Source organism: Convolutriloba macropyga, chromosome 7 (genome assembly GCF_964194025.1).
Source record: "Convolutriloba macropyga chromosome 7, txConMacr16.3, whole genome shotgun sequence".
Lineage (NCBI taxonomy): Eukaryota > Metazoa > Xenacoelomorpha > Acoela > Convolutidae > Convolutriloba > Convolutriloba macropyga.
The window spans coordinates 18,101,119-18,114,518 of NC_134474.1; the positions used below are offsets into that span (position 1 = coordinate 18,101,119).

At 37.0% G+C, this 13,400-nt stretch overlaps 1 protein-coding gene across 1 annotated transcript in view; it reads right to left on the reverse strand.

The window, feature by feature from the left end:
- Window positions 1-222: 222 nt before the first annotated feature.
- The window catches only part of LOC142342139 (uncharacterized), a 95,859-nt gene continuing 82,681 nt past the window's right edge, over window positions 223-13,400 (reverse strand). The window contains exons 12-14 of the mRNA XM_075393339.1: window positions 4,019-4,235; window positions 1,218-1,360; window positions 223-324 (exon numbers count right to left, since the gene is read on the reverse strand). Of these exons, the coding sequence (XP_075249454.1) occupies window positions 253-324; window positions 1,218-1,360; window positions 4,019-4,235 (432 nt within the window). The 3' untranslated portion in view covers window positions 223-252. The remainder of the gene's footprint in view (window positions 325-1,217; window positions 1,361-4,018; window positions 4,236-13,400) is intronic.

A 13,400-nucleotide genomic window follows, 5' to 3' on the forward strand; every position in this document is an offset into this window, starting at 1 on the left:
AATATTTTCCGACGTAATATGTCCCTTTTCACAAATGTCCAGACCTTGTTCTTTGATGACGACGTTCGTGTGAATGTTCACCAGGCTCTAGATTGTCCAGAACGATTTCTACACTCTTTAGTTTGGGTCGCACGATACCCCGTGTGTGACCCCATTGGCCTGATCAGAGGTGGCTTGGGTCTGCCACCTTAACTTGGGGTGAAAACAAACAACCAACCTTCGTAAAACAGACAGACGTCCCGTCCTTGTGTTTCATGCCAAATCTCTGAATGTTGGGATGGAGCCCCAACGTGTCCAAAAGATCTTGACCTCTTCTCCAACTGTCTAGAACATCCCAAGGCGTGTCACAAGTGACGTAATGCTCTGTGAAAGGTGTAGCACTATTGGTCAAGGTCACGACTTGCATAGAGGGCAAAAGGGCGATAAGGTAATCAGAGACCTTGATAAACCCGTATGATTCATCTCTTACATCAGGTACAGTGTTCATGAATGGTTTGAATTCGCAGAAATATCGCATTCGGTTGTTGACTCCATTTGACGTGTCTGTGTTTTCTTCATACTCGTTAAACAGTTGAAGACTAAACAAATAGACTCAATTTAATTTCTCAATTAGAATAAAAATAATGTAAATTTGCACAATTTGTAGGAGTTGCAAGATAATTCGCCTAAATTTGAACCTGTTTTTAGGTCTAACAAATGGTTTCACGCACGCTGTTATTCGTAAAAACAAGTGGAAAAAAGTGTCAACAATTTCAAAGTTAGAATTATTTAGGAAATAACTTAGGAATTGATGATATGTTCAAACAAATTAACACTAATCGTGAATTGCTTACAAGAGGGTTAACAAATGGGTTGCAAGAGATACTCCAGTTCAAAATCTGAAGACCAATTTCAGTAATGGTGATCACACTAAGTTTGTACGCAAAAAATGGTGATACGAATTTAATATTGTCGATTTTTATTATAGTGGCGCTTGGTACAATCAAATTTTGCATGGAATCCGTTTTTGCGCGTAATTTTGCTCATTATTTTTCGGTGTTTCTTTGTTTCACCAGAAAAATTGCGCGAAAAATAGTTACACGAATAAAATTTTTCTCATGTGAAGGACACGATTTGCATACCTATTAAAAGAAAAATCGAGCATGTTGCACACGATAGATAGTCATGTGATTTCACACTAGTAAATTTTAGAGTGATTTCAATCTTGTCACTTTTACCTTTTTCATTCTGATCCATTGACCATTGATATCTCTCAGAGCAATTCTCTCAACAACCCCAGTGCTGAACGGCATTTTGTTCACAAGCATCAAAGCGTCCTCCATTTCCCAAACCATGTTGTCCACAAGGTCACAGTTACTCGCTATTAACATGTTAAACAACAAAAGCTTTTTAGGATTTTCACGCTGAAACGCAGAATACAAAAACGATGTTCAGACTATAATCAGAATGGTGATCTGAAGTTCAGTATGAATTATTGTCTGGTAAGTATCTGGATCAGAGCTCTGGGCGTAAAAACAGAATGTGAACGCCATCACTCACCATTGAAATAATAAGGAAAAAGTGAATAGCAAAACTGTTAAATTACACGAAAATGCTCGAATAGATGAAATTATTTTCAGACAAGTTTAGGAACTTATTTCTCTCAGTCGTCGCAGGATCTAAAATTATTCATATAATTATGAATTGATTCTTGAAATTTAAAAGCTTATCCAAGCTTCTGTTGTGGTTATAATATCTGAATTTAAATTTTGCAAATTAAAAAAAGTACTCAAGTCAAATTTTTACCAAAATTATATGTTTTTAAATAAAACTGGGACAACATTCAGAGAGATTCTTTTTCTATATACAAGGAAAACCAGGAACTCTTGAGTTTTTGAACAAAGAATTCATTTGTCTATGAACAAAGAACAAAGAATTCACACTGTAATATCATTACTAGTCAGTGCCAGCATCATAAACTATGAGCAAAATTAATTTTATTTGAAATCAGTAACATTTTCGTCTCTCATTCCGGGTTCTAATTTTTCAACTTGATTCAGTCCAACGGGCCGGATTAGCTTGAGACATGGCATGGCCCGCGGGGCATGACCAAATCAAGACTATTTATCAAAGTTAATAGTATCAATTACATAAAGGATTACGGTTGAAATAATAGAGATGAAATGATAGGTTGTTGCATAAATTGGGGTGATAAAGCGGGAAACCCTTATTCTGGATTCCAGTTCCATTTTTGGAGTTAAAAAATGCGTGGATAACGAATTATTCAATTGGAAACAAGTTATTAGTTACAGTCATCACTATCTAGTATAGCGCATAGTTGTATGTATTTGCTAATGTGAGGAAATAAGCAGAGCATTAGCTCTTACTGCACGAGCTATATCACTAAGCGTTTAGCCGCCGCGCTCAGCTGGGCTTGTTGTTGTTGGCGGCTATTCCTCTGCTGCTGAGCTTGAAGCGCCAGCCAGTGGATTGTATCCTCTCAGAGTTGGAAAAAGTGTTTCTACTACAAATTCACTGCTTTTTATAGTGATGGTTTATACTTTTTGCCATCTGGCATAGTATGATTGTTGATTCACTATGTCGACATAAACTAACCCAATAGCACAATAGAATTCATTAATATAGCACTAAAATTTTTTGAATTTTTTATTGTATATAGCACTGCTACATCTGACCCCAGTTTTGAGAAAACTGAAATTTTTTTTCAGCTTCTGATTAAGACTTCTTCTCTGGTTGAAGCAGATCTTCTTCCCTTCTTGGATCGCTTTGTTGCATCCAGTTATTGTGTTTTGTTGACACATCTGCTACGTTAAGAATTCAGTAATCTGCAGCTAACAATGTGTGGGCAAAATCTGCCTCACCAAAAAGCCTTTTAAGGCAAACAAATAAAAACAACGCCCTTTTGGCGTTTTCATTAATAAAGGAAGATATTTGACTGATAAATTGAACATCGCAGTCCAAAATCAGAATAAAAAATAGGGATAACAGCAAAAACAAGGCTAGAAATTCATCCCTCCGGGGACAAAAAAGAAAATAAAATTGCGGTAACAGTTAACGAAACGAAGAACGTCAAACATTCTTAAGGTGTGAATTTTTTGCTGCTCGGCGCTTCAGATTTTGGAGTAAAAAGTATGCGTGGATAATGAAATTTTGAATTGGAAACAAGTTATCAGTTACAGTCATCACTATCTAGTATAGCGCATAGTTGTATGTATTTGCTGATGTGAAGAAATAAGCAGAGCATTCGCTCTTATTGCACGAGCTATATCGCTAAGCGTTTAGCCGCCGCGCTCAGCTGAGCTTGTTGTCGTTGGCGGCTATTCCTCTGCTACTGAGCTTGAAGCGCCAGCCAGTTGATTGTATCCTCGCAGAGTTGGAAAAAGTGTTTCTACTACAAATTCACTGCTTTTTATAGTGATGGTTTATACTTTTTGCCATCTGGCATAGTATGATTGGTTGATTCACTATGTCGACATAAACTAACGCAATAGCACAATAGAATTCATTAATATAGCACTGAAAATGTTTGGGTTTTGTATTGTATGTAGCACTGCTACACCATTTAATCCCCTAAACGTTTCTTAATGTGTTTAATGGGTATCAATCTCCTGCATAGTTAACGCGCATTCCACAATGTATGTTTGTGGTTAAGTTTTGTTCAAGAATTGGTCACTTTTTGGTCACTTTTATGAATTTGAAAGCAGTTAGTCACAGACTAATGCACTAGCTTGCAGTATGTAGTTTGAGGAATTTTCCTTTTTTTCCTTGAACAAAATTTTTGGTTTATTGCGTTTTTAATGTCTTTTTTGCAATGATTATGGTTCCTATAGACTAATAAGAGTTGAGACTATCCATTAAAACTTATTTATACCGTTGTAAATTTGGAATAATATCAATAACTGATGATCTATTCGAGCTGGGAAAAGGAAATATATGAATACTAAACTTTTGTTAATAAAATAAACACATTTCCTACTTGAAGATGTCTTTTAAAATAAGAAACCAGTTATGGACTTACTATCGACTTGACCCAAAGCCGTTTCAGGATCAACCAGAACTACTTTTTTATTCGCAGGAGTGGCGTAGAAAACACCGCTTCCCAAATACTGCAACGCATAGTGATAATCAGTTCGGTTGTTATCCGACCAGTGACTCACAGATGCCGGGGTCACATCAGTGGGTAGTCCAACTTGATAGTCGTAGGCACTTTTGATCCCGGTCAGACTCCAAGGTTCCTAGGTCCAGGTTGACCTCCGTGATCAAAACTTGGGAGAAGAATGAATTTGCTGTGCTCACGATACCCGAAGAATTTTGCTTAATTTGTTACGCAAAAAGTTGCTATATATAGGCGTTGATTAAATCAGCTAAGCGCGTAGGAATTCAACAAAACAAGAGGACCAAACGGTTAATATTACCGAAACGAAAGTCAAGCAAGTTTCAGGCCATTGTATCAGATTATTGATAATAAAAAGCATTAAAAAATGATACAAACTACCTTGCAATCATTGGGCAGAGACAAACAGTTTAACTCTCAAAACAAACGTTGAGATTTTTTGCTAAATGAGCATAACGAAATATACACTAATCGATTGGCACGATCTTTGCCGTCCTGTAATTATTTATAGTGCGAGCAACCAAAACGGCGAAAAGCAATTTCACTGAATGTATTATTATAATATTTATAGATTAATATAAGTACAGACAATTAATTGGAGACGTTGTAAAACTTTAACCATCTGGTTTGTTTTCAAGAATAAAACCAAAAATTAAACGGTTCGATTTATCCTACAAGGTTGACATGCCAGACCGTTATTAGGCATGCCAAAACTCTCTCAAACGGAAAGCGCCTATGTCTCGGCGTTCATCCATGTTTATGGACCATGTAATTTTGAACGCGCGATAAGCATATGGACATTCCGATTTTGTAACTCTGCCTTGGTTCCATTTTTTTAAATTGAATGAAACATTATTTGGTAATATTTTAAGACAATGGCATTTTTTGTGGCTTAATTCTATCTTCTCATTAATGTTAAAAAATACTCATTCAAAAATATTTCTGTTTAAAGCTAATTCTGACAAGTTTAGAAGGGTTTCAGTATAGAAATATGCGGCACTGCAACTTTCTAACAACAATATTTTAACCCTGATTAATCAGCGGAATACGCTTTGCTATCCTTATACATTGCTATCCTTATCTTTTAAGGACCCGAAAGAAGTTTAAGATGAGGCTGAAAAAGAAAATAGGAGAAAAACTTTAGGATCTTCTCACTTTATCTGGCCAGAACAACTTAATAGAGACTATTAACAAGCATTGAGAAGACTTACATCAATCTGATAGCAATTTAAATCAAGTTCTTTTTTATAAAAAAAGTTCATCTGATTAAAAAAAAAACATTTTTTTCAGTATTTGTCTCGACCAGTTTGCCTATTTCCATAAACAATTGTGCTTCTTGGATTACCTAAGTCTTTTGCTTCGGTAATTTGTAGTTAATGGTTGTCAACGCAAATGCTCACTGTAACATGATCAGATTATTTTGAGATTTTCATAATTATTAAAAAGCTCATCAATATCTCCATCTTGTTACATATCTATAAGAAAAACGGCATAACACATCTATTTATCTTTAGATTTATATTTAGTGAGCTGAGAATTGCAAAAAATGGCGTCTTTGACTGAAGGGCAACCTATTTCAACTTTGTGGAATTGATAAATCATGGGTCCTTAACCCCTAGTTAAGAGAGAAACTTGGCGTTTGAAATACTAATTAATTTGCAAAGTTTCGAGGCCGATCTTGAGCATATTTGATAAGTAAACAAAAGAAGCACACATGAAGTCTGTGTGAAATCTTATGTAAACAAAACACAATTAAGTTTGCAAAGTGATCAAGTTGTCAGAAATAGTCTGAATCAAACTCAAAGGTCATTAAACGGAAGAAACTAAGTATGGAAACACCAGGAAAAAAAATGGAACGGCTTGGCAAAAGCAATGATAATTTAATAAATAAATTCCCCGAAACCCCAACAATGCATCCTCTAATAGCCATTTTGGTATGATAAACGCGAGTATTTATTCCCCATAAGTAACTACAAGTTTTGGGTTACTGCTTAGTGTTTTCAGGAAAGATATAAAGGTTATCTTAACAACGAAAATTTAGTACTTAAAAAGGGAAACAAACAAAAGGTATGCTTTGAAGAATTTGTCGACCAAATTTATTGTATTTTTCCAACGAAGAACACGTTTATTAGCCTATGACAGTTACCCACAGCATGGGGAAGACCAATTAAAGACAGGGAGGTAAATTTGTTGTCACAAACTATACTCTGTTAAAAAACAAAGCAAATTATATGTGAAAGAAAAAGGAATTAGCAATAATTGGTTTTTCGAACGGCAGAAAAGAGACTTTTAATCGTTAAAAACTGATACTTTTATGATGTAATTGAGCAGGTATTTGGCTTCTGTGAACCAAACTAAACGAGTTAGGTTGCCTAACAAAATTAAGCAGAACAAAAAGTTGGTTGAAGGGACAAGCATGAAGGAAAAAAAATGAGAATTAATTGAAAACTGTTTACTTATTTTTGCAATACATTGTTGGATACAAGCCCGGTAATCCTTATTAGGTGAACTAATTTGAGTATTATTTCAGTAGTGTTTTTGTAATTTTAATAGAAAATTGGCAGATACTTTGGGAAATAACGCATTTATTGGTTTGAGTTCTTATATTCAAATTTTGTCAGTCAGGTTGAATTCATCAGGGGATTTACGGTTAAATCAAAGTGTCTAGTTAAAATCAGAGCTCGGAAAAAGTAACACTACTATCGTTTTGGTAATTTCACATTGTAAGAAATCATTGTTGTCAAGAAAAAGCAGTAACTAAAGTATTAGAGGTTCAAAAGGTCTAAACATTTGCAAAAGAGAGTTTTTAGTGGAAATATAGCGCTATGAAGTGAGTTTGCTGTTTGAGATGGGACTAATTATTGCCCTGAATTGTTCTAGAGAATAGAATAAACAGTCCAAAGGAGCACAGGGGTTGTTTGGAAGAATTTTTGATAGAAAGAAACTCAAGAATTACAAAACCAAGCGTCCATATTTTTGCGACCCCCCCCGCAAGTCCTGAAAACCCTACTTCTTCAAGTCCGATCACCATGAAATTTTAAGTGATCACTCCCAGTACAATTCCTTACACATTGAGAAAAACAACGGGCTTTTTCCGGTACCCGAAACCGCTCTTTTGGCATTTAAAGTAAACAAAGAAAAAGGCAGAAAGAACTTTCCTTTTCCCTGATTTTTAAATGATTGACAGATCATTAAAACACAATATTCTCAGAACCACAGGGAGCAAACGTATTCTTGGGTTAAATCAGGCAAGATTTAGCAACATGAAAAAGGATAAAACAGAGTGTATGTACTTGTATAAAACTGTTGAACATGAATTATAAGTTTTGTTGCATCTTGAACTTATCAAAGCGAGTTGTTCGCAAATTTCCGGTCATCTTAAGCAAACATTTACTTTAGATAAACTACAGCGCATAGACAAAATTCTACGCCCACTAATACGCTTATACGTTAGGTCAAAATGTTCGAAAAGGAACGACACGTCACGTTTTGCTGATAAAAAACTGATAAGGTTGAGTACCCTCAAGCACAAGAAAAACCATCAGACGCGAGAGAGCGAGCCTGAGAGAAAGACTGACGAGGCTGAGAAACAGCAGTTCGTCAGTAAAAGCGTGAGAGAGAAAGCTCAAGTGGAGCAGTTGATTCTCAGAGGGAGAAAATTGTAGTTGTTTAGTGAGTTATTTGCGAAAGAACATAGTTTGGCAGTTGCAGTGAGTGAAACTGCAACGTTTTTCAAAATTGTTGATTGCGAAGATTATAAGTTTCTGGCCAGTAACATAGCTACTGGGAGGCAGAACTTATTTTAGTTATCGGTGAAAAGAAGTAGAGTGACGGATTTGTGGATACTTGCGGAGAGATTGATTGAATTGGTTTGATTTAGTGTGGATCATTAATTAGTTTTGATAGAAAAAATCCTTTTGATTGTTGAACTTACTCAATTAACTGTCTCTGGCTATAACATTATTTGTTGCTGGTATTACATATTTTGATTATTAATTCAATTATCTAGAGGGAAGTTTTCAAGCAGCCGAAAGAGCAACAATTTTTGGGGACAACACAGTACACTCCTTACAACAAGAGGAACTACCAAACAAACCTTTCGGAATTTTGATAGAGTTTTGGGCGCTAGCCAGTCCCCAGCTAGAAGCCTTCTAACGACAAAAATACAAAATTCTACAGTGGCGCTCCTGGGTGGGCTCTCTTGTCAAAAAGTCAGTTATTCAGAAGATTTGAATACGAGTGTGAAGAGAGAGTTCTGATAGACTTGCAACAAGTGCTCAAAGCTGGCGTCTTCCGACGCAGAGCAAGTCGAGGAACACGTTAACGATAGTCAGAACGAGATTACAAGTTTTGTGGAACGGAGGAGATCGAGAGAATTTGAGCAACAGAGACAGATATTTCCAGGAGAGGGTAATTTTGGAAGACAGTCAGTGATTTTTCTCGGGACGAGGATCCTAACTCAGCGTAGTGGTGGAAGCACACGAGCAGATAGATTGAGGAGCTTACTCAGACAGAGACGAGAAGAAGAGCCGAATAGAATAGCAGCAGAAATTGAAGCCTCAGAGGAGCATTCAGAGTGAAGCATTTCGGAGAACAATGTCAGGTTTTGGATTAATAAAACAGTTTCCTTCGCCTGGATATGAAGTTTGGGAGGACTGGCGTGAGTATTACTTAGATGTATGTGAAGTTTTCATGTGGTCAGAAGAAGAGGTGAAGAGGTTTCTACCAGACAAGTTGTGTTGTTGGGCTCTTGATGCTTTAAATTATTTGCCGCGTGGATTTTGGAAAACCGACCAAAGAAATCGTGCTTGGACTCTTCAAGAAACTTTGTACTTCTTTGATCTGAGACTGTCCAATAACCCACAGTTTTATGAGGATGCGTTTGAGAGATACTTGGTAGAGAAAGAGGAATATGAGGAAGCGGTCTTACAGTGTGAAAATGACAGACCAGTTTTTCAAAGTGACGTTGTTGACGGAGAGGAGTTACAGCGCCAAGAGCGGACTCCAACATCAGACAAAAAGAAAGACGTTCAAGTGAAAACCGATATTATTGTCAAATCAGTGATGACCAAAAAGCCAGCAAAGAGTTCTCCGACTAAACGTTGGTCGGCCATAAAAGCTGTAGGTTTCGGAGTAAAAGCAGTGCTTGACGAGAAGCCGATTGTCAGAGTCGGAAATCAAGGCAGGACTACAGAGTTGACTGACAATTCGTCCGGTGTGGAGACTGTTGCTGATTCAAACGTCATTGGTGGCAGTCGAAATTTTGGTTCTGACGGAGAAACGGAGGAGCAGATTACGACAAAGACTAAATCTGAAGATGAACGGTTCAAGGAAATGATGGATCGATGTATTGCGCGGTGGGACATTGGTAAAAACATGAAAATTGTAGAAATGAGAAGCGAAGCACTCGAGGAAATTAATGACAGTGAGGTGGAGGACGATGGAAATTTAAGTGAAGACGATTTTAGCGATGACGACAGCTTCTTCGATAGCGACGATGAAAACAAATTTGAATGCATGGACGACGATGTGGTCTTTCAAAACATTTGTGAGCGGCATATTAACTCTAAATCGCTTGAGTTGACTACCAAAAATGGATTGACAGTTGGAAAACAGTGCTCTAAAGGGTTGATAGCCTCTGAATACATCACGTCCGGTCCTTGCATGCCGTACTTTGGTAAATGGATAGATGTTGGAGAAACAGCTATGCCGCATTTTAGTGTTGCTCAAAAAGGTGAATTGGCCACAGTAGCAGAAAATATTTTTAGTGGAAATTTAATTGCTAATAGTTCACGCCAGGGTATAGTCAGTACTGGGTCGCAGCACTTTGACCACATTAGTGTGACCCGAACGTCTGAAGATAACTCTGAGAAATTACAAGGGAGTTTTGTACCTTTCCCAACAGACGGTGCCGATCGCAAAGCCACCCAAAGTTGTGGTAGCAAGGCTGCAAAAGCAAACTCGGATGGATTTCTAGAAGAAAGCAAAGAAGAAAAATCGGCTACAGCCGCGAAATCAGGCGGAAATTTTTTCTCCGAGAATTGTAGAGAAAACGAAGTTGATGAAAGAGACAAATTTGAAAACGAGGACTCAAAAAGAAATGCAACTGTTGGAGGCAGCGGTGATACTATACAGGAAGATGAACTTGTTTTTGAAACTTTGCGTCAGCAGCTAGCGCCTGAAAAATTCAAAGTGTTGGAGAATCGGAGCTTCGATGCAGAAATTGCAGTGGCTGATGAATCAGTTTTTGGTGATGTTCTTGAACATTCAACTGCTGAAGAATTAGTAAAGTCTTACGCCTTCATTAATGAGCAAGATGGAAGTGGTGATGGCTCGGGTGATGTGGTTTGTGGTTTAGTTCAGATGAAGTTGGAAGAGCCAGATCGCCAGAAAAAATGTTCGTTAAGCTCGGAGACTCAATTACTCCAGTCGGATGAGAAAAAGTTGGAACTGAGTTTCTCCTATGCTGCCAATGATGAGACTCCTCAGAGCAATCAGTTTGAAAGAAGCGCAGTTGAGCAGTCACTGATGTTGGGGCAAGGCAGTGTTTCTACTCCAGAAGAAATCTTATTCCGAAAATATTCAACAAGCGAATCAGATTGTGAAGTGTTGCAAATCCAGAAGGGAAAGTTTGGTGACGACAAGTCAGTGTCGCTTTCAAAGGAAATTGATCTGGAACTGAAATTGCTAATTGACGGAGAAAACAGTTTTCCGTTTGATTTTGGAGAGAATGTAGTGCCAGTACAATTCGAGAGTTCTTATTCGAAGCAAGATAATGAACGGGAGCAGTCCTCTGATTTTGAAGTCAAGAAAGCAATAGGCGCTAACCGGAATCAGTTGACGAGAGGCGTATGCAGCCGAGAAGAGATAGTACAATATAGGAGGGAATTGTCGTATAGTTCTTCTCCGAACTTGTTGAGGGCGAGTGACGATCAGAGAAGCGTGGATTTGGAGTACCCTGAGTTGTACAAGCTGTTGTTTAGAAAACAAAAAGTCAGTCGAAAGGAGAAGTGGAACAAACTGAAAACGAGGTGTTATTCGTCCAGGGGATTCTTGCGCAAACGAATGAAAAAGTCGAAGAATGAGAATGGAGGCGGTCATCCATTCAAGCATCGGAGGAAGAAAGAAGAGTTGACAAAGTTGGTAAAGTTGAACTGTCTTTGGTGAGAACTAGTTAGTCAAATCTGCAACTCTTATGATTGGGGGTTATTATACCATAAATTAAATCGGAAGCTCACAATTGAATCAACAAATCTTCTGTTAATTTTCAATGCGCATGTGCTCTTAATGACAAAAACCATTGGAGAAAGATGGTCAGTTTAATTAAAATGTACGGAACCGAGACTAGGATTAAGAGTTAGGGTTGTTGCTATAGTATTGTTTTGATATTGAGCTTCTTTTCAGCCAGTGTTTTGATCTAAAAACAATTGGTTGACTGAGTCATTTTTTAATGATCATGCTTATATCTTTTAATTATTATTTAATCAGTAAACGGTGCTCTGGGCATTTTCTAATTTTCATTTAATGGGAGCTCCCTTTAAATGGTTCACACTAACTTAGGTTAACTATTTTACTGAAAAATGCTCTGTGCAAAGGAGAGGGTGTGCTAGTCCTCAGTGAACAACGGATTTTTTATTATTCGGGAGAATAATAGTATAGAAGGGAGGAGTGTGGAATTGATAAATCATGGGTCCTTAACCCCTAGTTAAGAGAGAAACTTGGCGTTTGAAATACTAATTAATTTGCAAAGTTTCGAGGCCGATCTTGAGCATATTTGATAAGTAAACAAAAGAAGCACACATGAAGTCTGTGTGAAATCTTATGTAAACAAAACACAATTAAGTTTGCAAAGTGATCAAGTTGTCAGAAATAGTCTGAATCAAACTCAAAGGTCATTAAACGGAAGAAACTAAGTATGGAAACACCAGGAAAAAAAATGGAACGGCTTGGCAAAAGCAATGATAATTTAATAAATAAATTCCCCGAAACCCCAACAATGCATCCTCTAATAGCCATTTTGGTATGATAAACGCGAGTATTTATTCCCCATAAGTAACTACAAGTTTTGGGTTACTGCTTAGTGTTTTCAGGAAAGATATAAAGGTTATCTTAACAACGAAAATTTAGTACTTAAAAAGGGAAACAAACAAAAGGTATGCTTTGAAGAATTTGTCGACCAAATTTATTGTATTTTTCCAACGAAGAACACGTTTATTAGCCTATGACAGTTACCCACAGCATGGGGAAGACCAATTAAAGACAGGGAGGTAAATTTGTTGTCACAAACTATACTCTGTTAAAAAACAAAGCAAATTATATGTGAAAGAAAAAGGAATTAGCAATAATTGGTTTTTCGAACGGCAGAAAAGAGACTTTTAATCGTTAAAAACTGATACTTTTATGATGTAATTGAGCAGGTATTTGGCTTCTGTGAACCAAACTAAACGAGTTAGGTTGCCTAACAAAATTAAGCAGAACAAAAAGTTGGTTGAAGGGACAAGCATGAAGGAAAAAAATGAGAATTAATTGAAAACTGTTTACTTATTTTTGCAATACATTGTTGGATACAAGCCCGGTAATCCTTATTAGGTGAACTAATTTGAGTATTATTTCAGTAGTGTTTTTGTAATTTTAATAGAAAATTGGCAGATACTTTGGGAAATAACGCATTTATTGGTTTGAGTTCTTATATTCAAATTTTGTCAGTCAGGTTGAATTCATCAGGGGATTTACGGTTAAATCAAAGTGTCTAGTTAAAATCAGAGCTCGGAAAAAGTAACACTACTATCGTTTTGGTAATTTCACATTGTAGGAAATCATTGTTGTCAAGAAAAAGCAGTAACTAAAGTATTAGAGGTTCAAAAGGTCTAAACATTTGCAAAAGAGAGTTTTTAGTGGAAATATAGCGCTATGAAGTGAGTTTGCTGTTTGAGATGGGACTAATTATTGCCCTGAATTGTTCTAGAGAATAGAATAAACAGTCCAAAGGAGCACAGGGGTTGTTTGGAAGAATTTCTGATAGAAAGAAACTCAAGAATTACAAAACCAAGCGTCCATATTTTTGCGACCCCCCCCCGCAAGTCCTGAAAACCCTACTTCTTCAAGTCCGATCACCATGAAATTTTAAGTGATCACTCCCAGGACAATTCCTTACACATTGAGAAAAACAACGGGCTTTTTCCGGTACCCGAAACCGCTCTTTTGGCATTTAAAGTAAACAAAGAAAAAGGCAGAAAGAACTTTCCTTTTCCCTGATTTTTAAATGATTGACAGATCATTAAAACAC